This window comes from Populus alba, chromosome 6 (assembly GCF_005239225.2).
Source record: "Populus alba chromosome 6, ASM523922v2, whole genome shotgun sequence".
Lineage (NCBI taxonomy): Eukaryota > Viridiplantae > Streptophyta > Magnoliopsida > Malpighiales > Salicaceae > Populus > Populus alba.
The window spans coordinates 2,954,111-2,979,540 of record NC_133289.1 but is presented as its reverse complement, the minus strand read 5'-3'; the positions used below and the strand labels follow the sequence as shown (position 1 = coordinate 2,979,540).

Genomic DNA, 25,430 nt, shown 5'->3' with positions numbered 1-25,430 from the left:
GCTACTTTTTTCTTTTTAATATTGAAACAATAACTTATTAGATCGATTCTAGTTAACTCACCTAATCCATGACTTGGGTTGTTAATTCCAATAGGTTCAATAATATGTTTTTTTAATCATATGATAAAAAAAATTAATTCAAAATAAACTTCATATTAAATAATAAAATTAAAAAAATCATCAAAAACACAATATTAAAGGATTTTTTTCAAAAAAAATAAAGTTAGGTCAGGCATGCGGGTCTAAGTTGCCAAGCGTATTAAGGCCTTAAAAAATATCAAATGCATGGGTCTAATTTAGACAACTTTGATGATCATTAAAAAATAATTAGATTTCTTTAAAAAAAAACTTGAAATTGATAATTTTTAAAAAAATCTAAATGATAATATATCGGATCGATTTTGATCAACATGAGTTAACTCATCAAATCAATGAACTAGGTTGTGGACTCCAATAAGTTTAATAATACTTTTTATTTTAATTATATAATAAAAAAGATCAATTCAAAATCAATATAATTTTAAAGAATAAAATTTTAAAAAAAAAACTCAATAAAAACTCAATGTTTAAGGTTTTTTTTATATATAAAAAAAAATGCTAGGCCAAGACCTTAAAAAAAAAAATCATTCCTATTTTTTTCTCTTTTACAAGCCCTTTATTTAAATAAATAAATAAATAAGTCATCTATTATGCCCTTCTCATAATCCAACATCTATTGTGGTCGTAAAAAAATTATAAGGCAAGGCTTTTGGGTTGAAATCCACTTTTTAAATCATTTTCACCTCAAATATATCTAATAAACACTATAAAAATCTTCATGAACCATCTATTAACCTTAAAATACCCCTAGAATCTCCCAAGAAAACCAATATTAATTGAACCAAAGAAATCAAAATGAAACTTGATCTCCTTTTCTGACATGTTTATAAGGAAAATCAACTACTATCAAACTTTCCTTATTGAATAAATTTTTTTACCAAAAAAAAAATTGTCGTGAATTTGGATCAAGCCATGTGCTTTTTCATGTTTTAATTTGGAGCTTAATTTCATATAATTAGACTATAAAAAAATGCAATTGAAAAGGAAAAAAAAAAGTTGGAGTTGATGTCAGGTCACTTACTATGCCCAACTTAGAATTTGTCCATCACCGTTGTGGTCGGAAAAGCATAAGATGGGGTTTTTTGGGTTGAAAAAAAACACACACACACACACATCTAATAAACACCATAAAAGTTTTTCTAAATTACCTACTAGCCTTAAAATACCCCAAAATTACCCGATAAAATCAAAATCAACCAAACCAAAAAAATCAAAATGAAACTTGATCTCTTTTTTAGGCATGCTTACAGGAAAAACCCACCTCCATCAAATTCTTCTCATTAGATGGAACTCGTTGACACCAAGATTGATCATTTGTGTTGTTGATATGCAATAACTAGCCATTTTCTCTCTCCTTTGCTATTTTTCAATAACTTTATTTTGCCTCTCTCTAACTCAAGAACTAAAAAACGAACAAAATAAACTTTTAAACTTGAATAAAAATTATCATGAATTTTAGGTGAGCCATGTATTTTCTCCTTGTTTTAATTTGGAGCTCAATTTCATATATTTAAATCATAAAAGATGCAATTGAGAAACTTTTTTAAAAAAATTCAAAAACTAAAAAAAAAAAAAAACACATAAACACAAATATTTTGTTTTCGTGCATACGATGAAATTCTAAAATTTTTTCATGCATATTTTTTTTTTAAAAAAAAAAGATAAAATCGTATTTTTATCATATTTAAAAAAATATAAAAATGAATATTGTAACTAGTTTTTTATTATTCATTAGGGTTTGGTCAAAATACAAAAAAGCTATAACAACTATTCTGTTCAGGACATTAGGAATTAGTTATATTTAGAAAATAAATGTGATGCTAAAATTTGAACCCCAGAATGGTAGAGACTCTCTCACAAAAAAAGATCTGTCTTAGACCTTAGAAAAAGACCAATGAATAGAAACATAACCTAGAAAAACAATTAAACAACAATACAGCTTATCTTAGGTAGAATGTAGTGGGGGTGATATGTCTTTCCCTTACACAACTAGTTCGTTATTCAGACCCTCGTAATCATAATACTAGGTAAGGAGTCCTGAACTTATAATCATAATTTTATGATTACCCTCAAATTCTATTTTCAACACACCTTTCAGGAGGTAGACCTGTTATTCTCAACGTCGCGCTACGCCTCGACATATGGCACTAATTTAATGTAATTATCTAAGTTACAAGGAGCATAATCTAAAATTTAGTACATAAAAGCATAAAAGCATAGTTTTAAAACTTGAATTGTAGCAAGACATGGGTTACATGTTAAGAGATTTGACCGGGTTTTACCATGGTCATGTTCTTCCCTTATTTTTCTTCAACCCATGCTGGTATGGGTCCTGGGTCTGAGTCAATTAGCCAAGCCAGCTGGTTTTATAGCGGTGCATGAAAGTTGAAAATTGCTGTGCTTTCAAAATGAACTAACTACTGAAGATTCAGAAATGTATCAACTGAGAACAGAAAACTGATCATATTTTCCCTACACAAGACTCATTAGTGATGTGTATATATATATATATATATATTCCTTACAAAATTATTATACACATAAGGCTACACTATTCTTAGACCGTGGCAAGCTTCGCAAAAACTCCGAAGCCTAACATTCAACTTTCTAGGAGCATTTATGTGACTTTGAACTCTCTAAATCATAAACCAAGAGAGTAAAAAGGAAGGGGGCTATGTACACAGGGATGTGGTGAGAGTGGAAGGGAAAGGGTCCCTAAAAGCCATACTAATCGACGATTTGGTTCGGCCATAGCTGCTTCCATTTTGAGATTTCTTCAGCCTTGCAAAGCTTTCTAATTCCTCCATAAAAACCATCAGCTTCGTTTCCTACTTCCCTGTGGTCCTTTCTGTTTATTATCGTCTGTCTCCATCGAGATCCAGGAGTGTATTGGCTGAACTCCAGTACTACTGTATCTGTTAGCAAGATTTCATGTAAGCAAATAAAGCAAGTGCTGCAACATGAATGGCATCAACATGTAAAGAAACCAAAATATTCAGATTCACATGCACCCTGCGATGGGGTTCATTAAACCAGGTACACAGCAAGATGCCAGGGTGACGTGCCTCGCTCTTGCTTTCAGAGCAGCAATTTGCCCGGTGAGCCAGAACTAACTATAAGCTAGACACAATTATAACAACTAAACAGTGGCTGTAGTAGTGCCATCATACTTAATTATGTCCTTAAATCTGCATCCTCTGCTTCCAACAAGATCTATGACTAAGTGAGTCCCTGGATTAATTGACAATGCTGATAAGTTTTATTCCACTTGAAAGGTCTGTTTTATGTGTTGATGTTGTCTGCAAATCAAAGACCAGCTGTTTTTGTTTGCTATGCTCGTTGGTTCTGCAGCATATTTTGGATTGCGTAATTCGATCTACGATGTGTCATTGTTGAATTGGCTTCTTGAATTCATCAAGAAAAGATGCTGGATAGAGATTGATGGGAGAAGGGGAGAGCCATTAAAGTTAATGAAGAAAGTGGGGAATCGATAATGCATCATGCACATGTTTTGTCGCTCACTTTGGAAGAAAAGTGAACATTTTAGAAGTGGCCTAACTGGTGTCGAGCTAGCCTGAACCACTCAAGCTCACTTGCCAGACAAAGCTAAGTTATGACAGGACAAGTTCCCAACATAGCGAGAATAAGAAAGATATTTAATTCTTAAAGCATTTGTTCTTTATTAAACAGGACGAAAGCAACAAAAAAAAAGTACGTAGACATAGTAGTTTCTCACGCTCCAGGCTAGTTCTGTACTTAAAAAATGATAAGAGTAGGTTTTTCCATGTCAGAGGGGAAAAAAAAAAATTGATAAAAGGATAATTTTGCAGTCTCTGGTGAGTTACTCACCGTCGTGTCGACAACGGCATCGATTCTGATTCCCATCACATAATTCCTGATGCCCCACAACAGCATACCACCAACCTGCTCATTTAGCAAAAGAACATTTTAATGATATCCACAAACACGGGATTTCATGGCCAAAACATGAAGAAAGAAACTCAGATGCAGAAACTAGAGGTAGAAAATTTTGCAGATATTCCAAAAATCTCAAAAAGGGGTTGAAACATCGTTCTAGAAAAATAATGTAGAAGGTAGAAACTCGATCGATCGATTGATTCCGAAGGCGGTAAATTTTAGGATTGAGAGCATACCATAAGGGAACTCTTTGCTTCGCCTCCATTGGATCTCGATGTGATCACCGGGTTTCAGGTCACTCAAACAATCAGAAGTATGAAGAACATGTGCAGGAGTATCAACTGGTGGTGCTCTTAGCCTTTCCCAGTGTATGCTTTGCTCTATTGTTTGCCGCGCAAAAGGAGAATACCTGCAATTAAAAAATACACTATGATTTGAGCACGGGGCCCTGTCTTACAGATGATCTGGCCAAGTAGAAATGAACAATTGAAGCATAGATTACTTCTCTTCTGGAACTAAGATTTTTCCAGCTATATTAACAGATATAATTCAATGTGTAGGAAAAGGTTTGGGATAGGTTAAAATCTCCAAATGCTGATTTAAGGCTCATTACAGCAGATACAACGTTTCAGATTCCGAGTTCTCTCTCTTCATACCTTGCCTGAAAGGTGTCTGTCTTGGAATCATAGCTGAGTTGTGCATCATAACATGACAGCATAAATCCAACATGTCCGTTCTGAAACCAGACAGGAACAAAATCTCATTGGATTTGCCAAAAAAACAATTAATTAAGAGAAATTGATATCAAGAATTTGAAGATGCAAGATTGATTCCAAGAATAGGTCTTTCGCAACCCTTACCTCACGGTTATAAACCTGAGCTGGAAACCAAAACTTGCCACTTTCAAGAGAGAGATACAAAGCCATGATTGAATCAACTGGTAAACAAGTTGTTGGCTTGCTTCTACTTTCACACTTGGGTTTAAACCAACAAAAAGGCCACATACTAATAAGAGATCCCATGAAACCCTTTTGATTTCTTTGATCTAAAAGGCTCGACATCTTACTTGAGGCTATATGCCATTGCCATTCCTTATAAGCAGACTCACCAATCACTCTACCCCATTTCTGCTTCAAGTGTTTCTCCCATAAGTGATCACTTCTACACCTATCCCTTAAAGAGCTACAAACTCCAGCCATGCTGCACAATCCAGCAGGTGAAAGCCTCTCGAGGATGCGTTCCAAGGCCAACTCAGGCAAATCCAGAAGAGAAGGCTCCTCCTCCTCCTCCTCCACAATCTCTTGAACTCTTGAACCAAGATTCACCTTCTTCAGTGGCATTTTCACAGGAACTTGAAACAAACTAACAACAAACCTTCCTTTATTGAACCATGAAACAAGAAAACTAGAAAACTCCCCCCAAAACCGAGGTCCCAACGACAACATCCTCCCCTCACTCCTCATTGGAGAAAATAAAAGAAAGCAAGAAATCAATTAGCAAAGCATTGAATATGAGGAAATTATCAAATGGGGGCGGTTCAAAACTTGTCCTACTACCATATAAATTGACAATCTATGATAGCTAGGAGAGGCCAAGGGCTAATAACCATAGAAGAGTAGTGATATAAATACACAAGCAAAGTGAAATCGACCAATAGAGTTAGATTTAAGAAAGGGTGGCCATAGCTCGGTAAAATCGAGACAAATATTAAAATAAAGGAGCAAAATTTAAGATAACACAACCGACAGTGCTTTGATTGCTGGCAGTTACAAGTTACAACACCACTACGGATAAAATAACAGCCAGCAGAGGTTGCTTTGCTTCAAACATGCTATGTCTTGGCATCTACATACAGTGAATTCCTATTTATGGGACCCTACGCCTATGGGTGTTCCAAGGCCTCTTGCTTGACTTCCCTACATTTCTGTAGTTCAAAAGAAAAATTACAGTCAACCCCTGCATTATCTCTCTCTTCTCTTGGACTCCATTTGTCATTGTGTTATAGTATTGTTGGAGATGCTTTTAGTTTAAAAATAGTTTAAAAGTTGATTGATTTTTGTATGTTTTTCTTATTAAATTATGATAAAATTCAAATTCAAGGAAAAGTTATGATTTTTAATTTTTTTTTCCGATAAAAACTACACTTGTCGTTTGTCAAAACTTCACAGCTTAGGCTTGCTTATCCAATTATTGAGAAAAGAAAGAAAGAAAGAAGCATCAACAAAAGCAGGGAAAACTCCATGATCGATGAAGATTAGGATGAACTTGAAGTGGGTCCTTTTTAGTTCAATCAAACTTTTATCTCACAACAGCAAAGAGAAAGAAAGAAACTTCTCGAAATTGGGTGGTAAATACATCTGTGGTGACACATTATCGTCCAAGTTTTAAAGTAAAACTCGGATCGAATCAAGCTCGTCAGTCTTGACATGGTCTTATATCTATTTCTATTTCTATTTCTATTTTTATGATGTGCTTGTTTGGAATCACGATATAAATTTATGTTTTAAGAAAAAAGAGATTTAAAAAAAAATTATTGATATTTTTTTAAAAAAAATTGTATCTTAATGTATTGATTTTAAAAATAAAAAATTATTATTTTAATATATTTTTAAATAAAAAATATCTTAAATTACAGCCACTATTACAATTTCAAATAAATAATAAAAATCAGCATGATTTGTCACCGTATAATAAAAGCCAACCAGAACCTTAACCTAACTCCCAAGTCCCACCAAACACACAACAGCCACACCAGATCGTGCAGACCACGTAAATTACTTTGACAGGATTCAAGAAATCGTGTCCTAATTAAAGAACGAGAAGGTGACTGTATATATACATGTATATGCTACTACAAAGTCTACAACATTACTTTGTTGAGGTAAAAAAAAAAAAATCTTCTAGGTTTTGTGGATATTATTCACCAATAACTCTCAAGACTTGATGTATTTTTTATATATTTTTTTATTTAAAAAATATCATATTAATTGTTTTTGATGTATTCATATTAAAAATAAAACAAAAAAATCTTTTAAAAAATATTTTGATTCTTTTAAAGTAAAAAAAAATTTAAAAAAATATTATGCATCATAATAATATCTTGATTATTTTTATTATGAAAGCTAATTATCCAAAAAGGCTGGGTTATATATTTGGTAATTCAATCCAAAAAGATTTAAGAGATTTGATGACAACCATCAATACAATTCCCATTTTGCATATTTTTACGTAGTTTATTTAAAATGTCCATGGAGATTCAGACTAATTTCTTTATTTTCTTGAAAAGGATATCTTGCATAGGCTATTATCTTAGTACTTGTTCATGACTATGATTTATATAGAAAATGGAGCCACAAAATAATCTGTCGAATTAACTCTCAGAAAGAATGCATAATTATCCTTTGAATGAGAGGCCAAGGCAGAGTTTTCAAGCGAGGTTTGAAGATTTTGGTGATCCTCCATTACTGGTTGTTGAGCTAATTAATGACAACCTCTGATATTTTGTTTCATGACACTGACCAGTCGGTTCCTTAAATGTAAGGGACCGTTCCTCTTATCCTATCTGTACTAGGTTAGGAAATCAATACGAAGATTTTGCACCACAAATAGAAATGCCCTTAGCATAGTTAATAGTTTTTCGTGCTGAAATACATGCGAATAATATTTTTTTATTTTTTAAAAATTATTTTTGATATCAGCTCATCAAAACGATCCAAAAGGTACAAACCACACTCAATTTTAACAACAAAAAAAATTTCAAAATTTACCAAAACACAAGTGTAAACGCAGCCCCAAACATACGCCTGTCCCATGGTAGATAACGGATCAAGCATGTTGACTTTACATAAAGTATAATTCATGGAACAGAAATGATATCTAAGAAAATAAGTTAATATAATGACGGATCAATTCAAATTTCTAATCGAGTGAAATAACTTTTACTTTTTTTATAAACTTGATTTGAGCTAGATTTTGAGTCGATTCGTCGACCTTCCAGGTTTTATAAAAGCACCCTCCATTAGTGTATTGATTTTGTCCCATTTTCTTGAAAAAAGTAGGGATATGTATAATATATAGTTTGCATGAATTAAGGGTTAGTGGGGGATCTTTAATGGAGTATTGGTCAATGAGAAGAATCATTTTGATATGGATGCTCCAAATCTTGGATTCACAAGTAAACCATGAACTCGAGTAGACCACCAACATAAGCATAAGAAACCCAACATTATAAGGTTTAGAATTAGTGTGATGTCAACATTACAGAAATGGAATCCAGAAAGAAGGATAAAGAAAAGGAAAAGGAAGGGGGGGCTAAAAATATGGCTCCTTTTGAAGGCAGTTGAGTGGAGCTCTTCCATCAATCAATAAAAGATGAGCTAGCTACATTGCAAGCAAATGAAGGTTGGGTTTTAGGATCATGTGGGGCCTCAAACTTTCTGCATCATCATCATTTTAATTGAGATTCCATGTATCTGCATATTGAGATCATGATTTTGATGCTTTTTTATTATTTTATTAGCTCCAATCTTCAACTCCAAATTTCCATGTTTAGAAAATCAGGCTTTAATCTTTTATAGATGTAATGAGTTTGGAGAGTGCGGTGGTGCTTTTTATAGGAGTGCATTTCAGAAAAAATGTTAAAATTGATTGTTCTTTTAGTAGGTTTGATATGCTAATATTAAATTTTAAAAAAATATATTTTAATATATTTTCAACACAAATAATATAATAACAACATATGTATTATTAGGTTCAAATCCTATAATTGTATAGGAAAGAATAATTTTTTTATTGAAGACGTGTATCCATCTTAAAATAAAAAAAAAAAAAGTAAAAGAACTTGAATAAAAACATATATATTTGGATAAATTTATATGTCACTAGATTGTGTGCACTCACATAAACTTTAAATATATTGCAATCCACTCATTTTTCATATGCTAGAGACCAAGATTGTCAAAATTATGACTCGTAAAGTCATATGATTTATAAGTTAATTTGTATTTAACATGTAAAATCATATTAAAACTCAAAAATCAATAAAATTATACTCGACTCGGATAAACTCGGTAAAATTATACAAACTCATGATTTTACATTGATTTTACAAGTTTTGATAGAGTATATATACTACATTAATTAACTCTCATTTCTCCCAAATTAAACCAAAAAAAAAGAAACCTAGCCTGCTCCTCTCTCTCTCTCTCTCTCTCTCTCTATATATATATATATATATATATATATACACACACACACACATATCAAACCACTCGACAAGCTTGTAAAAGACAAGTCTAAGGGTTGTTGCTGGTGAGTTGGTATGCAAGTTTTTCTCTCTCTCTTTTTTTTATGTGGTTTCTTAATTTTGTTAATTAATTGACTGCTAGCATACTTTTTAGATGTTTTCATAAATGTAAATTGGTTTGTGTTTTGTTTGTGCCTACTTGCTTCTAGATTCAGAATATAAATTGATATTAAAACAAACTTGTTAAATTATCCTTATATTTTAACCTGTAATCTCTCTTGAGTATCTAAAATTCTGATTTTATATTTTAACCGATCACTCTTTATTGTTAAAGTTAACATAATTGTATCATGTTTGAAATCAATTACAATCTTTAAAACTTAATTGTTTTTATTTTAATTATGTGTTTTAAGATGTTTGAAGTATTATATTGTTTATTTTATTTTTATCATAATTAAATTATATTGTTATTTACTACTTGATTGAAATTGTTTATATAATTAGTTTAAAAAAATTATTTATATTTTTATAATTTATATTTATATTGTATTTTTTATATCATATTAAAAAATATATTTTTGACGATACTTGTACGAGAAACGTTTTGCGAAACTTTTTCTTTCATGATAGTTCAATATGCAGGAATGCTTGAGACTTGTAACGATCCTAGGCTTGACACTTCAGCAAGAATTACTCCTATTCAAATTCATAGTTAATCATTGATACATCAACAAGATTTACTCCTAGCCTTGATTTATTCTTATTTAAATTCAAAGTTATTATATTAGAATCTTTTAAATTTTAATTTTAATTTCTTTTATATTTAAGCATTAGCTAAGTAGAATTTTGGGATTATGAGAAAATCATGGAAAAATTTATTCAGACTTTTTATTAAGTCATTTGGAGAATTGGACATCCTCAAATATATTTTTATGGAGGCCCAGGCAACCTCAAATATACCCAAAGAAATATCTTTTATCTTTTTTTTCAATTAGGTCTTTGTGAGTCAATTTATTTTATTTCAAATAGCTGTTATTATTAACTTGAGTTTGTTTCAGGACTGTGTCATCACTTCACAAATATGATATGAATCATGTAAACTAGCTAGCCAGACATGCAAACAGATTTTATCACATGTGAAATCTAATATTTTGTATTTTGTAATGATTTTCAAATGTCATTTTTTTTTCTAGAAATTTATATTGATTAGTTAAGTTTTATATGAATAGCATAGTAAATGTAAAATCAATGAAAAAATAATCACTTTCTTTTTCATATTATTTATCTCTCACACTAGATCTACAAAAACATTTGTGATATGTACAATATATGAAGCACGGTTATAAAAAATATCCCGGTTTAGCCAATAGATCAAGTTAACTTCAAGTTAATTATTGAAAAAATTAAATAAATTAACCTAGTTTAAATTCCATAACTTGTGATTTGGACCTTAAATCAAGTCAAGTTTAATTAAAGATATTAGAATATGCTTAATTGATTATAATTATCATAGTTCAAAATGATATTACAATGGAACTGTTTTTTTTTGTTTTTCTTTACCACATTTCAGTACTATCAATTCATACAATTATGCATAGTATATATGTCCCCCACTTACATTATTCACCCAAACACTATGAGTGACTTTATGCTAAAAGTTGCTGAAGTAAGCAAAAGATTTGTAAGTGCCCTCTTCCTGCCAATTGAAAGGAACATGGACAAAGTTGCTCTAGCCTAGCTTAGCTATCCTTTTTCTTTTTCTTTTTCTTTTCTTTTTTTTTTTCTTTTTTTTTTCTTCATGAACACATATACCATTCCTCCACTGCCAATCAACGTTTTTTAAGAATATTAAATGACCATTTTAACTCTAGAAGACAAAAATTGTAATAGAGTTCATGTGAGTGAGGCACCACAATCATATTAAGTGCTTAAATATTGTCATTTCTTTAGTTTTTTTAGTTTTTAGGTTGTATTCTATCAATATCCCAGAACGAAACAAATATATATAGAAGAGATAAAATTGTATTTTGTTAAAGAAACAATAATATAAAATAAATATAGATGGAGAACAGTTTTATAATGTATTTTTTTATTTTAAAAACAGAAAATACATGAAAATATATTCCCTTTATTCCCATTATTTTTATTTTTATTTTGTTCTAAAACAGTATCTAATTACTAGAGTTTAGAATTTGGGGTGTAGCTAGGTAGGATGCTCTTAAAGGTGGCTGTAGTAGAATCCTTGTCTAGCCCATAAAAGTGATGAGTTGATATCCTCCAAATCTTTGATGCTTTCTTATGAATTATGTTTCATCGACTACCTCAACTCTCCTCGTAGTATTCTCATTCAAAAGTGAAAGTACAATAGAAATCCACCATTACAAGGATGTCATGTCATAGTTTCAACATATATTTATTGTGTAAAATAATGTAAAATTAAAAAATGATAAAATGAGATTAAAATCATGTAAAATTAGATAAAATCATGATTTTATTATAGATTTTGTGATTTTACAATAATTATAAATTTTTATTTTTCTTATTGCATACCTTTTTGTTTACTCATTAACGCATGAGTCTCATCAACATTTGTATCCAAGAATTATTTTTTCAGTCAATAGTACAAGGATGAAGGAAACTTAGTTTTGCTTAAACCCTTTCTAATAAATAAAAAATTAGCTATTATGGGATAAGATTTTGAAAATTCTTATTTTTTAAGGATATTTTTATGGATAAAAGTGATAAATCATACTCTGAAATCTGATCCACCATAATTAAAAAAAATCATACTTTGAATTGTTTGATTCATTGTTTTAATTCATATAAAGCCTACAATTCATTATTGATTCACTTTGTTGATATTCATGGTGAGCAACAAATAATATTTGAAATTTATGAAAGAATAACAACATCTAAAAGAAAGCATAACAATATTTAAAAGTAATGGAATCAAGGCAAAAAATATTAGATAAGCTAAAATAATACAAATGGTCATGTATTTGGAGGAATATTGGAACTTGTTAGCCAACAAAAAAGCATGGTTGTGAAGACATAACTATTTTCAATGTTTTTTTTTTTTTACGCAAAGTCTTAAAATCCACTTCCAACTTTATCCCTTTGATCTTGCGTGATAAGATTTTATAATTCAAAAACAAATATGTCACTTCTTTATTAATATAATTATTTATTATTTGTACGAATCATATTTGAAAAATAAAAATTTATTTATAATTTTATGATTTTACGATTCGAGTTTATGTTATATTTTTCGTGTAGTGTTAAAAAAGAGTTTCTGACTATCTTGGTTTCAACTTTCAAGATAATTACAGTGGTGTGAGGGCTCAAATAAATGAGAAGGGGGACTTAATCTTCTTGTGCTAGTATGGTAGGGGGCTAGAATAGAACCAATGATGCTGGCTTTAAAGATCAGGTGGTCGGGTGCTTCAACTTTTAGGATAAGAAAGGTGGCAACAATTGTGGTTTAGGCTGGCTGATGAATTGGTGGGGTGCGACATTTTAGTGCCAACCCACCTAAACCCCACTTGTTAATCCACACAAGCAATGTTCTTCCCCTAAAATTAAAAAAAAAATGATTGGTACAGGCAAGAGGTGTTCTAGTTTCTCAGTGGCTAACCCAACTTCAAAATACTCAAAACAATGAAGTTCTAAGTTCTGCAAGAAATTGGGCAAAGGTGACGCTAGCTCCTCTATAGCGACACAAAATAGACTTCGAGAGAGTCTTGTTTCTTTCACCTTATTACCACCGTTGCCACACAAGTATCCATCACATCCTCACATAACGATACACTCACTTCAGCTGGGCTACAATTCTGAAGTAACTGGAATCTGAGTCATTTAGATCTGTTTTTTTCATTACATCTTCATCGTGATCGATTTCTACAAAGTTTGAGGATATCGAACTTCTTCTTGTTTGTGACCCAAAATCCATCGACCAACATTCTCTGTTTCTGTCTATTTCAGATCTTGCGTCAGAAGAAGTTTGGATTTCTGCTTGGTCGTTCAAGACGTTTTGGAGCACCTTGCACTTTATTTTCTCATTTTGGAATCAGATGTTATCATCCTTGTAGGATTGGATTAAAAACAGATCATCCACATCACAACTATAAAAATTCATGAGATTTACTCATCTGTGTATGCACTACAGCCTTGGTTCAAATCCCATTTCCCCTCTAATCACATTGAGATCAGCTTCCAAGGCTGCTGCTAGGACTGAATTGAGGAAGCTATCAAATCCAAGCCAAATCTATCACGACTGTTTTGAGCAGCGTTCCTAGCCAAATTTTTAACCAAGAGGGTCTTTGGAATAGATTAGATACGAGTGGCTTAAACCAACCCATGGTACTTGAGACAGTCGCGATATTCATGTAATCATGCAAAATTGCAACAAACATGAACACTTCAGCACAATCAGGATACAAAAATCTCTCAAGTGAGACCGTTCCTTAGGCAAAATGCGAGATGTCCAAGGGCAAACATGGCAAGCGCATATAGTTACAGAAATCGTGATTCTTGCACAAAAGTGCAGCAAAATATCTGGAAACAGTGTTTTGTGAGATCTTAAACAGATGCTCAAAGACCCAATCCAACAGTGCGGCCATCTCTTCGTCGAAGCCCAGCAGTGTACTGTTTTTCTAGATCCATCTGAAGTTCCTTCTGTTTCTCTGCATCTTGACTGTCGGGTTGGGGCTCCACCTTCACATCTCCTTTTACACCCTACAATTGGCCATAGGCACCAAGGCAAACTCAGACTCTAAAACTGTGTTAGTAGGTGAACTAATTGAGAATGGAAACATGCACAAGCAACAATGGATCCTTTCTATAAAACATTCCTAACCAACCTGACAGCGGAACCACTTTAGAACAGATAGAAAGAACCGTGAAAAAACAAAATGAGAATTACCATGAGTTTGTTGAACTTTTCTTGCCTTTCACGATCGCCAAACATAACGGTATCCCACCGGCGACCAGTCTGTAAAAAGAGCGAGGGTGTTCAACAGGTAAGTAGAAAGAAGCAGCCAGCACAAGCAGAATAAAGGAGATACCTCTTCTGGAGCAGCACTCTTTTTACTCCCCCAAAGCAGCTTCTTCTTTTGCTCAGTAGACATAAAACCCACTCCAACTAGATTCTTGTTAACTGAATCATGCATGAAAAAAACTTTCAATTGAAACAATTTCAAGGAGATAAAAGACTGTCAGTGCATCATTTGATTTGAATGACATCTATAGCACCCATGGGCATCAAACAATGGAGACAGGTCCATCCATTTGTTTCACGCAGAAATAAAACATGCATTCCTCTCAAATACCACGATGCATGAAGCTAGATGCAGCTCACCAAACACTCTATTCATTCAGCTCTATCATAATGGCCTGCTTGGCATAAGTGAAGATGGTGCAAATGAAGGGTGAATATATAACGGAGAACTCAAGAAAAGAGGAAATGAAAGGCACTGAGAAAGATAAAAAGAATAAAAAAAAAGTGTGCAAAAAGAAAATAGTAGCAGTATGGATGCTAGGAGGTATAATTAGTAAAAGTAAAACTAACTCTACAAAAAGGCACTAATAAGATGCCACTCATTTAATGTGACCAAAAAAACTACAAACAAAAAAAGAATCAACATAACCCAAAACATTCTCATCTATGAAAAAACTTCCTCGTGAGCTGGAAACGCAGAATGCCAATTCAATTATCCCACAAGAGGCAAGAGAAGCCTTTTTCTCTTGATACCGGAAATCATGTTGTTGTATTCCTCCTGCAGCCACCAAAATATACCTACAGGGATTCTAACCTGTGCTCACTTTGCATTTACAAAAACATATCTGAAAACAACAGGAGTAATGGATCAACCCAATCAATACCAGCCAACATGTACCAATTTCTATAAAGATGTGCCCAGGCCCCAAACATGAGTTGGATCTTGTACAAAATAAGTTTCCATTCCCTCGGATTCATAAAAGAGCATGAGACTGCAAGCTAAATCCCTCTTGAAGTATACACTCTGTACGTGAATGATTCATACTATAAGACTGAGGCACTTGACAAATCTTCTTATTTCATATCATGCGGCCAGACGACCCAAGAAGTAATGCATGCAATATAAAGAGAACCCTCCATCATAAAATATCAAATATCAATTCCATATATGTAGAAGTATTGTGTACCTAATTCAGCAGCTTTCATAGCAGCAACCTTTGCAGCATCTAGATCATTAGCTGCCTCTGAAGTATTGGCATGTGCTTGTCCTACATTGACCTTATTATCAACCTCCTGGGCTAGCATTGAACTTGAAGACTGCTTTTGATTAACTACACTTGTAGAAAATTCATAATTAATAGAGTTCAACTTGTAAAAACAAGTATGCAAACAAGGTAAAGTGACTCAATAAAACATCAGACAAAGCAAAATGATTACCGTCTCCGCTGTAATCTAGGTCCTTGCTAGAGCTAAACAATTTTGGCTTTTTGGCAGGAGATTCTGGTTTTTCACTCCCAAAAGCAGATTTATCATCATTCTTTTCCCCTGGTGCTTTACTGTACCGATCCTTATCCCTGCTAGTTTCCCAGTTATCATGTTTCTTCTTTTCCTTCAGGCCATTCAATTCCTTTGGGTCACTCTTATAAGACTCTCTAAGGCGATCCTTTCCAGAAGAGTCATTTCGATATCCTCTCGTGTCCTCGTAATAGGATGATCGATCACTTTTATGATCTCCAGAACTCCTATGATAATCTCTCTTCTCATCACGACCATCTCTGTCCCGCCTATGCCAATCCCTATCCTTCTCTTCAGAGACTATGCTAGTATATTTCCTACCAGATCCAATTCTATCAGGTGAAAAGTCCTTATCTTTCAACTTCTGATGCTCCGATAATTCCCTCTCTTTGTCCCTGTTTCTGTGACCTGAACCATCATGTCTATCACGAGAATATTTCTCCGAATTTCTGGCATAGTCCCTTGACCTACCACGGTCACCATCCTTTGACTCCCGGCCAGAATGAGAAACCACCTGATGATGCCTGTCTCCATCATCTACACGCCTGTCATGTCTACTATAGTCATCATTCCTAGAATAACCATGAGAACTCCTGGAAGAATAGCGATCAGAATGTCTATACGATTCTCCATTCTTCTCATACCGACTCCTCCCAGAATCCCTATCCAGTTCTTTCTCTTCACCCTTCCTTCTCTGAGAAGCTTTTGCAGGATCATCCCTCTGAACTACCGGACTAGAGCTTTGATCACGCTTCGGACTCCCTATAAATTACACAAAAAAGCAACCGAACAAAACCAATCAACCCTCACTACACTACAATGCTGTAACTCAATAACAAATGTCTTGCAACAACATTCTAACGAAACCATACCAAACTTGAATCAAGCTAAAAAACACAACAAACCCAGAAATCCAAAACCAAAATTTAACAAACTAACCATCAGACAAGGATGACCCATTCATAGGAGAATGGCGTCGATATTTCCTGTTAGCCATATCATTAGAAGGCTTACGAAATGTTGCTTTCGTTTCAGTATTCTCCAACTGCGGAGACTGAATGCCGGAATCCATTAAAACCCTAAACAACATATACACCATAAATTAATTACTCAAAACAAGATAACTACTAAGCATATCAAACACAATAATTAAAACAATTTAACTATTTCATAACTAAATTTAATAATAGAAAGGGGAAAAATTGAAAGCGAATCTAGGGTTCGAAAGCCACTAATTTTTCACGCAAAAACTAAACGAACCGAAAACAAGCAGAGAAAGAGGGTAGAAGAAACGAACCTGTGTCTTTGTTTTCTCTCTTCTATCTATCCTTCTCCACTCGGTCTCTAGGGTTCGTTCTTTTCTCTCCGCCTATGTCATGATATTTGTTCGTTCGAGTTTGGTTATGTCTGGACCCGGCCGGGCTATAATAGTAATTTAGAATATGATAATTGTTATTTTTTAAAATATTTTTATTTAAAAATATATTAAAATAATATTTTTTTATTTTTTAAAAAATATTTTTAATATTAACTTATTATAAAAATATAAAAAAAATGAAATCAAAAAATCAAAATTTTAAAAAACATTATTTCGAACGAGTTTCCAAGCAGGCTTTATGCATGGAAAGTCTGAAGTGGTGCTCTTCAATGGGGTCTGCCGCACCTCATGCACCCAAATTATTAACCTTGCTTGTTCTGGGTTATAGTTAGATATATTTATTTAAATTAATTTAAAATATTATTATTTAAAAAACAATTAAAATTATATTATCTTTTTTAAAAAAAATTAAATTAGATTTTAACCGAGTTAATTTAGTTAAGAATTAACTTATTAGATTCATTAGCTCTCACTAGATTAATTTTTATCTGTCTAATTTAAAATTTAATTTAAATTAAAATTTCAATAGAAAACAACAAAGTTAATCAATAGGAACATATTTAAATAATTATATTTTTATTTGATGATTAAGATATATTTTTAAATTAACTTTTCTTACATTTTTTTTTTAAATGGAGAAATTATAATATATATCAAAAAAATGGTAAGAAGAATTTATTTTGAGATAAACTTATTATACAACAAAATTTAGTCACAGCATAGTCAACTTCTTCATTAGGATTTTCAGTAACAAAACCAGCAACTGTGATTGTATTCAAAATGACTTTAATCAACACATAATGTTGACCAAGCATTCTGGACTGTGAGCTTACGACTGCAACATTTAGATCCTCCTAGGAGGTGTGATCTTCAACCATTCTCAGGCAATTAAATTCCAGATCTGTGATGATTCTGCCTATTTAGCCGAAGGATGTATGTCACCCTTTCCCGGTTCATTGAACGATCAATTTGACCACCCGTGGATTTTTTCCAATGAATTTTGATGATCTCCTCCTACCTCCGTTAAGATCCAACGATCCTGCTAACAGCGGAGGCGGTTCTGCCAGCATCGGCAGCCGCAGTTTGCCATCCATACAGCATAAGGAGAACCTTGGATTCCTTGTCAGTCCTCTCCTGATACCGCATCATTGCCCCACCGCAACAGCGGCACTCAAAGGAGGACTTGAGAATCAGTTCATACTCCATCCATCTGTGATAGATATTTTCTGAGCCTTTAATCTTTAAATGACGACAGCCTTAGATGTGAGAATGGGGTTTAATAATAATTCAAGAATACCATGGATCTTTCGAAGAATTGGACACGTCATTAGATCCCACGTTAATATTCTGATTTATGATCCAATAACCTTCTTGAGCTTTTTCTTCATGTCTCCTAGTGTTCAACATTATTGTTTGATTAATTTTTAAATTTAAACATAATACTTTTAGTTAATCAAACCATCAATCTTAAAATTGGTAAGCATATGTGATATGCTTAAAAGTACAAGATTAAAAAAGAGTATTGAAACTCCTAAAGATTCTGTCTGGTAAGAACAAATTGAGAGACCCTTTAAATTGACAAAGATGAGGTTTTACAGATCTTTATGGATAACAATTGATAATTACAGTCTACACGTTGTATAAATTACCCTCTCTTTCTACTTGTGCCTTGCTAATGTACAGAGCAAAATTTTATATGGGGAATTCTTATTTTAACTTGTCAAAGTTCCATCCCTCCGGTCAAGCACAGTTCTCACATAGTCTTCCAAATTCACCACATTGACAGCACCTCTCTCTTTAACAGCAACCAGCACAGTTGTAGCGACCCCGGTAACGATACCTGCAAGTTCACTCGTAAGAATTTATAGTATCATGCTAGGAGAAGGGTAGGTTCTGTATCGTGTCGGACGGCAGATTCTAGTTACAATGGAATGTACAGTATGTATTTTCATTATGTCAGTCAAGGTTACCAGCATAAGTTCATGCATGTTCAGTTGGGCATACATGCAACAAATAAAAATGCTCGAAAAATACAGGAAACAAAGTGCAACTTCTTACCGTTTTCAACCACGCCAGGTAACAATTTAATGTTCTTCTCAAGTTCAGCAGGGTTCTGTATCCCATTTGGAAAGCTGGTAAAAGGATTAGTTAACATTAGTCCATGAATATCATGAACATGAGTAAAACGCTCGTGTCTGTCAATTTTGATGTCGATTCAGATCCACTTTACAAATGTTAATGGTACTTGGGTTCTAGAAATTGACTATCAAGTTTTTGCAACATGATTTGGGCCAAAAAGGAGAGACAAAGTTAACATACCTCACATCTACAACCATATTCCCAAGATCAGTGAACAATGGACCATTCTCATTTGAGGTAAATCGAATTTCAGGAACTGAAACATCAACAGGAGATGGTTAAACAAAAAACATGGAAAAGGGTTCTTGACTCTAAAAAAACTTGAAAACAAAAAACACCAACAGTATACTTTTAGTGTTTCAACTAAAAAACTAGTCTGTCCAAAAACTTTTGGTGTGTGAAAAAGGGTGTTCTTTTAACTCAGTATTAGTCAAAACCAACCTCCTCCAAGAGTAGCAAGACGCTTCAGCACAGGTGTGAGGGCAGGAGGAAGAACTTCAACCTAAAACATATCTTGTTAGTATATAGCATGTCCATAAAGATCACAAACATGCAGCCATGAAGGAAAAAAGGGGGCATTTTTGTAACAATAAAAATTTCAACGGGTCACCTCTGATCAGCACTGAAGTTCTTATTATAGTATATTTTCAATCCAAAATATTTTCCTATGATTTTTATCTGTTTTCAACTAACAAACAATCCATTGTGGACAATAGATCAGTAGTGCTGTAAGCAGTGATTGTAAAAGAAGGGTTGTTGAGTCTTGCTTAATATTCATTTGATCTGGCTGTCGCAAAAACATATGATAATTTGTATTCAGATGTCTAAGAAAACAGCAGTGAGCATCAACTACTTGGAACTCAAATGTGTACTGATAATAAATAACCACAAGGAATATAAACTGACAGGAACAGGGAATGCGCTGCCAAGCCGGTGAACAACCTTCGGTTGATCAACTAGTATGATGCATTCACTTGCCACAGAATCAATTACCTGTTCAAAAATAAACAAAAAATCATGGCAATCAAAAGGGGAGATGAGTAAAACTACTTGACTGTTGCAGTATTCAAGAGCTTTGATAAGGCATAAATTTTAAGGATTTCCTCTGACTGTTTTCACACCAAACCAATGCCACAGTTGTCTAATTACACAGAATAAAGAAAATATGGCATCATCAGAGAAATGTTTCTGTGTACCTTTTGCATGGTATGTGCCGGTCCTCCACACTGCAAAGCAAAAGGATAACTAGTGAAGGAACTTTCATGAAAATTTAATGCAGATCTGAAAAGACGGATGAAAGGATGAAGCATTCTGACCTTTAATAGATTTTTATTGAAGTCCACTTCATCAACCCCATCAAATGCAATGTCAATTTTACTAACACCACTCAAATCAACCTGTGAACCAATTTCATGAAGCAGGCCATGTAAATGAAACATAGGGGAGATCAACAGCTTTCGAGACCTTTTTTGCTTTTTTAATAAAAAGAAATTGTTGCAAACACCATTTTTCCTCAACATAGACTTACAATTGTGACTCCAAACTGTGTAGCCAAAACTCGTGATTGATAATTGCCCCCAACTGCTATGATATCTTTCAACTGGAAAGAGGAAACCAAAAAAATATTCTCAAAGTTAAATCAACTCAGCCAATACATATGGGAATCTACTTTAGGTCGGCTTCAACCTAGCGCATGAAGGCATTCAAGTCAGTGGCTGAGCAGCATCACACCAGGGAAAACATGAGCATTGGATGAATTTGAGTGGCCCAAGAATCAACCAATCAGGAAGCCCTTTAATTGATAGCTTCATTGTCTGTCATTTTCCAGCACTAATTTAGATTTAACTAAGTAGGTTTTTCGCATTTATGCATCTGAATATTTTGTGAAGAATACATTCGTTCAAAAATAATTGGTGAAAATGGAAAGGAGTAAACTCGTCCCAGGTCAAGTGCAAGCCCAGTTGAACTTTAGAAGTAAAATATTGTGTGCATTTTAAATGCTATTAGATATAAGCTAAACCTCGAAGTACTATTCTTATTAAATTTAATCCTTTGAGGCTTTAGGCCATCTTTTTCATAGGAAACTTCCAAGGATTTGCATCAAAAGCCTTTTGCAATGACTTTGTCTAAGAATTCTAAGAAGTAAAAAAACCAGCATGGATTTGATCTCCAGCATGTTAACCACAGAAAAATAAAAGGCAAGAAACAAAAAAAAAATAAGAGTCCCATTGGGTTATTATGGGATACAAACCTTTCCTTCTCTAATTAGTCTACCAAGTTCCTCCATAACCATAGATATTGCGGTTCCTGAGCCCAGACCAATTACCATTCCAGACTTCACAAGTTCCACGGCTTTCCTTGCAAGGATGCGCTCTGTTGATTCCTGATCTTCAAGTGTTCACACGTGTAAGTACTCAACAAATCAAGATATTTAACATAACATGAAGGAAAGAAGCCAAAGACAAACACACTATTTTAGTCATGAAAGAAGGCTGCAGTTTCAAAGGCACTAAAAAGCACCAAATACTAGCAGTATCATAGCATCATGTCACTAATCCAACTCAAGCCATATTTGGAAAATATGCTAGTTATACGCACCCCGGAAACAAAATTCCGAAATTACCTGACAGCAGATATAACTTCCAGTGCATTGCCTAATCGGCTTCTTGATTAAGCACAACAGCTATCTAAACAAGAAAGAAAGGATTTTTAAACTTACTAAGCACAGGGTTTGCAAATACTGAATTTCTTCTCTTGGAACTACTTGACACATTCCTATTAACAGAACGTTTAGTGAGAAGATTGCTGCTTCCAAATATTATTTGATTGGGATCGGTGACAATTCTTGGTATGGCATAATCTGTTTAAAAGAGAATCAATTAAATGACATATTTCCAATATTTTTTTATGTTAAATTCTCATTTCTCTCTACAGGAAGAAAAAAATGCTCACCAGATTTGAGGTTTGCAGAACTCCCAGCTTCATGAACAACTGAATGTGGCACTTGGCTTTGTCCTGTTCCCACCTTTTTCACTCGAGGGGCCCTTGATTTCTTCCTTTTCATACCATGTAAACCCGGAACCAGTTCATGATTATGCTCGAGAATAACACGACAGACATACACTCGTCCATCAGGACCTATGGTTACATTCAACTTGGCTTTACAATTCGTTCTAGGTGGCAACCTCTTCCGAAAATTAAACCTGTTAGTCTGACTAGCAGAGGGCAACTCCTTTCCAGACCGCGAACACGCAAGCGTAAAATACTTCACATTCCCATCATCTCCAGACTTTGTGCTTTTCTTTATCGTATTAAACCCCAAATGACAAGCATACTCGTCGTAATAGGATCGAACTTCATCCGGGGTGTTGAACACCATTCCAATGCTAGGGGGTTTCATCTCATCATCATTCCCAACTCCTTCACTCTCTTTCTCGTCAATACTAATAACTATCACTTCATCACTATCAACTACCATTTTATCATTTCTCCCTTCTATGTCTTTCTCCACTGTCACATTCACTTTAGTATCTACTATCACGTTCATTTTACTATCATCCTCCATTTACCTATCATACAGCAAAAACTGACGTTAAATTCACATCTTCAATCCTTCAAGTCACATAAAACACCAAATTCATCAACTTTTGAATGCATTTAATCAAGTGGGCCAATCTCAAAACTTATTTACTCCACTAATGATCAGTTTAAAAGAAATATCATTAGAAATACAAAATGACTAGTAACACCAAAATTTGGAGATTTTTTACGCTTATAGGCAAATAAAATGAAACCCAGATAAAAAAAATCGAAACTTGACATTGCTAATGCATTAATGACTGAATCCTTTCAATGAATTGGAGTCTAATTTAGTTCATTTGAGCTCAATTTTTATCATGCATTCAAAAGGGTATCTGTTTGTGTGAGAGAGAGGGAAAGAGAGGAACCTTTGAGCTTTGAAGTGTGGCCGTCGGCAGAGAACTGGATTCTTCACGAAAACAGAGGCAGACAATGAATGTAGACTTCTTATGCCGACTTTTGTCACAGAGCTAATTTTATGAATTGTGAATACTTTTTTTGTGTGTGTGTGTGAGAGGCTGACAGCCATGTCTATATATATTTTTTTATATATCAGTTTATGAACACCAAGATCAATTTCACATTTCTATTTTAAAAAAAATATATAAAAGGAAATAAATTTCATAATCTGTATTTTCCTTTTGAAACATTGCCAAACTCTAATTTTTGTTCTCACTAGATTATATTTGACTAAATTGTGGCAGAGCCATAAAATTTATTTGTTGGAATCAATTGACAAATTGTAATTGTAGAGATAATATCTATTTTCGTGTATGGAATTTGATAGATTTCCAAAAATGTACTGTAAAATAGTGATAGACTTCTAAATTACAACAAAAAATATTGATTAAATTCCCAATAATACACAACAAAGGTCTTGATAAATTTCCAAAAATGTACAAACAAAATCTTGACAAGTTTCCAAATATGCACAAAAAAACCTCAAAAACAAATCTTGAAAATTTTCCATATATGCACAAAAATAGAAAAAACATAGGTAAAAATAAAAGAAATTTCCTATTTACCACCAAGAATGCTCTCCTGTAAATTTCCTAAAAAAGCACAAACAAAAATTGATAAGTTTCCAAATATGATAGAAAACAAAATCTTGATAAATATTTCCTAAACATTAAAAATAACAAGAAAAAACTTCAAGAATATACATGAACCATTGGATAATGTTTTTAAAATGAGACCCGCATTCTTGTTGTTTTTCTTAATATTTATCATTACTCATTTAAGTTAAATATGAACAAAAAAGAAAAAAAAAACTAAAAAATAACAAACTTTATCATATATTTTTTCGCTAGTCATCATGTGATAATTTCATAAATAAATAAATAAAAACTTAATAGGCTGATGTAATAACCTTAACAAAAATATTAAAAGATTTGGAGTGACCTTCACTGTTTATATTAGGGATGATTATTTTTTGTTTGGTTTGATTTTTATATAAAAAAAAAATAATCAAATTAAAATTTAAAAAAAAAACAAAACTGATTCAAATCAACCGGTTTTAGTTCGGTTCAATTTTTTAGAATAAAAACCGGTTCAAACCAGTTTGGCTTAGTGTTTTTTTTAATTTGGCTTGAATTTTTTCTGGTTTGGCTAATTTTTTTCTGATTTTTTCAATTTGGGTTCGGTTCGTTTTGGTTTTTTCGGTTACAAGCTTATAAAATCGGAACCGAACATATCGATTCAATCAGTTTTTTTTCACAGTTTGGTTTTTTCAATTATTTTTATCTAGTTTTTTTTTATTTAATTATTTTTTTGATTTATTTGCTCACCTCTGGTTCATATGAACATTGAAGATCTTCCCTCGTAATTATCTTGTATTTTATGTATTTTGTCTTTTTAGCCTATTTGTTTTGGGGGCTCCACGATGGAAGTCTATCGCTTATTCTTTTAGCGCGTGTTTAGTAATGTGGTTGTAGTTGATTTTAAAAGTATTTTTCATTAAAAAAATACATTAAAATAAGATTTATTTTATTTTTTTAAAATTATTTTATATATCAGCGCATCAAAACAATTTAAAAACACTAAAAAATATTAATTTTAAATAAAAAAAATTAAAATTTTAAAAATCATGGATAAAACTACATTTCCAAAACATCCCTTTAGAGTACCTATGTTACGCCACACAAGTTAATATAACGTTTTTTAAAAATAAATAAATAGTTGTTTAGATATTGTTATTATATTTTATATAAAAAAAAATCATGAAATAATATTTGAAATTTTGAATATATAAATCAATACAGTATAAAAGAAGTATTAAAAAATATGATTAAAATATAATATAAAAGAAAGACAAAATATACTTTTGACTGCAACAATAACCCATAATATATTCAACTTAATGTAAAAAGGTTAGCTTGGGAATACCAAAAGTCATGTGGCAAATAAATTTTTTAAAAGAAATTAAAAATGAAATTATTTGCTACATGACTTTTGTTATTCCCAAGCTAACCTTTTTACATTAAACTGAATATAAAGCTTAAATAAATTTTGATATTGAATTAATATTTAATTTAATAAAATTTTATTTTATTTTATTGATT

General features: G+C 32.7%; 3 protein-coding genes across 6 annotated transcripts; all 3 read right to left on the bottom strand.

The window, feature by feature from the left end:
* Window positions 1–2,534: 2,534 nt before the first annotated feature.
* On the bottom strand, window positions 2,535–5,985 carry LOC118053113 (F-box protein At2g26850). The gene is made up of 5 exons (XM_035064274.2): window positions 4,878–5,985; window positions 4,674–4,753; window positions 4,254–4,426; window positions 3,949–4,023; window positions 2,535–3,014 (listed from the first exon to the last, which is right to left on the bottom strand). Exons 1-5 carry the CDS (start codon window positions 5,478–5,480, stop codon window positions 2,827–2,829), a joined length of 1,119 nt encoding a protein of 372 aa, XP_034920165.1. The 5' UTR covers window positions 5,481–5,985; the 3' UTR covers window positions 2,535–2,826.
* A 7,657-nt stretch (window positions 5,986–13,642) lies between these two features.
* Window positions 13,643–17,218, bottom strand: LOC118053111 (uncharacterized). Of its 3 annotated transcripts, none has more exons than XM_035064272.2 (7): window positions 17,071–17,218; window positions 16,713–16,852; window positions 15,696–16,535; window positions 15,446–15,589; window positions 14,326–14,417; window positions 14,184–14,252; window positions 13,643–14,033 (listed from the first exon to the last, which is right to left on the bottom strand). In XM_035064272.2, exons 2-7 carry the CDS (start codon window positions 16,843–16,845, stop codon window positions 13,644–13,646), a joined length of 1,668 nt encoding a protein of 555 aa, XP_034920163.1. In that variant the 5' UTR covers window positions 16,846–16,852; window positions 17,071–17,218; the 3' UTR covers window position 13,643. The 3 variants fall into 3 exon arrangements, with proteins under 3 accessions (XP_034920163.1, XP_034920164.1, XP_073266238.1); XM_035064273.2 differs by having other exon boundaries at window positions 13,643–13,996; XM_073410137.1 differs by lacking the exons at window positions 13,643–14,033; window positions 14,184–14,252; window positions 14,326–14,417 and adding an exon at window positions 14,426–15,282.
* Window positions 17,219–18,699: 1,481 nt separating this feature from the next.
* Window positions 18,700–23,369, bottom strand: LOC118053110 (uncharacterized). Of its 2 annotated transcripts, XM_035064270.2 has the most exons (12): window positions 23,238–23,369; window positions 22,243–22,859; window positions 22,010–22,150; window positions 21,542–21,678; window positions 20,819–20,890; window positions 20,607–20,687; window positions 20,487–20,516; window positions 20,197–20,283; window positions 19,732–19,792; window positions 19,471–19,546; window positions 19,210–19,283; window positions 18,700–18,991 (listed from the first exon to the last, which is right to left on the bottom strand). In XM_035064270.2, the coding sequence occupies exons 2-12, from the start codon at window positions 22,853–22,855 to the stop codon at window positions 18,864–18,866; spliced, it is 1,500 nt and encodes a 499-aa protein (XP_034920161.1). In that variant the 5' UTR covers window positions 22,856–22,859; window positions 23,238–23,369; the 3' UTR covers window positions 18,700–18,863. The 2 variants fall into 2 exon arrangements, with proteins under 2 accessions (XP_034920161.1, XP_034920162.1); XM_035064271.2 differs by lacking the exon at window positions 20,197–20,283.
* Window positions 23,370–25,430: the final 2,061 nt, after the last annotated feature.

What these genes read in the sequence shown, in the direction of transcription:
- LOC118053113 (XM_035064274.2), bottom strand. Translation starts at nt 5,480, where the DNA reads ATGAGGAGTGAGGGGAGGATGTTGTCGTTGGGACCTCGGTTTTGGGGG. An exon ending in ACAGACACCTTTCAGGCAAG is followed by an intron (nt 4,427 to 4,673) that starts GTATGAAGAGAG and finishes TTTTAATTGCAG; the next exon opens with GTATTCTCCTTTTGCGCGGC. An exon ending in AAGCAAAGAGTTCCCTTATG is followed by an intron (nt 4,024 to 4,253) that starts GTATGCTCTCAA and finishes CTAAATGAGCAG; the next exon opens with GTTGGTGGTATGCTGTTGTG.
- LOC118053110 (XM_035064270.2), bottom strand. Translation starts at nt 22,855, where the DNA reads ATGGAGGATGATAGTAAAATGAACGTGATAGTAGATACTAAAGTGAAT. An exon ending in CGGCACATACCATGCAAAAG is followed by an intron (nt 20,284 to 20,486) that starts GTACACAGAAAC and finishes ATTTTTGAACAG; the next exon opens with GTAATTGATTCTGTGGCAAG. An exon ending in TCTTGCTACTCTTGGAGGAG is followed by an intron (nt 19,547 to 19,731) that starts GTTGGTTTTGAC and finishes TTGATGTTTCAG; the next exon opens with TTCCTGAAATTCGATTTACC.
- LOC118053111 (XM_035064272.2), bottom strand. Translation starts at nt 16,845, where the DNA reads ATGGATTCCGGCATTCAGTCTCCGCAGTTGGAGAATACTGAAACGAAA. An exon ending in TGGGTCATCCTTGTCTGATG is followed by an intron (nt 16,536 to 16,712) that starts GTTAGTTTGTTA and finishes TGTAATTTATAG; the next exon opens with GGAGTCCGAAGCGTGATCAA. An exon ending in CCTAGATTACAGCGGAGACG is followed by an intron (nt 15,590 to 15,695) that starts GTAATCATTTTG and finishes CTACAAGTGTAG; the next exon opens with TTAATCAAAAGCAGTCTTCA.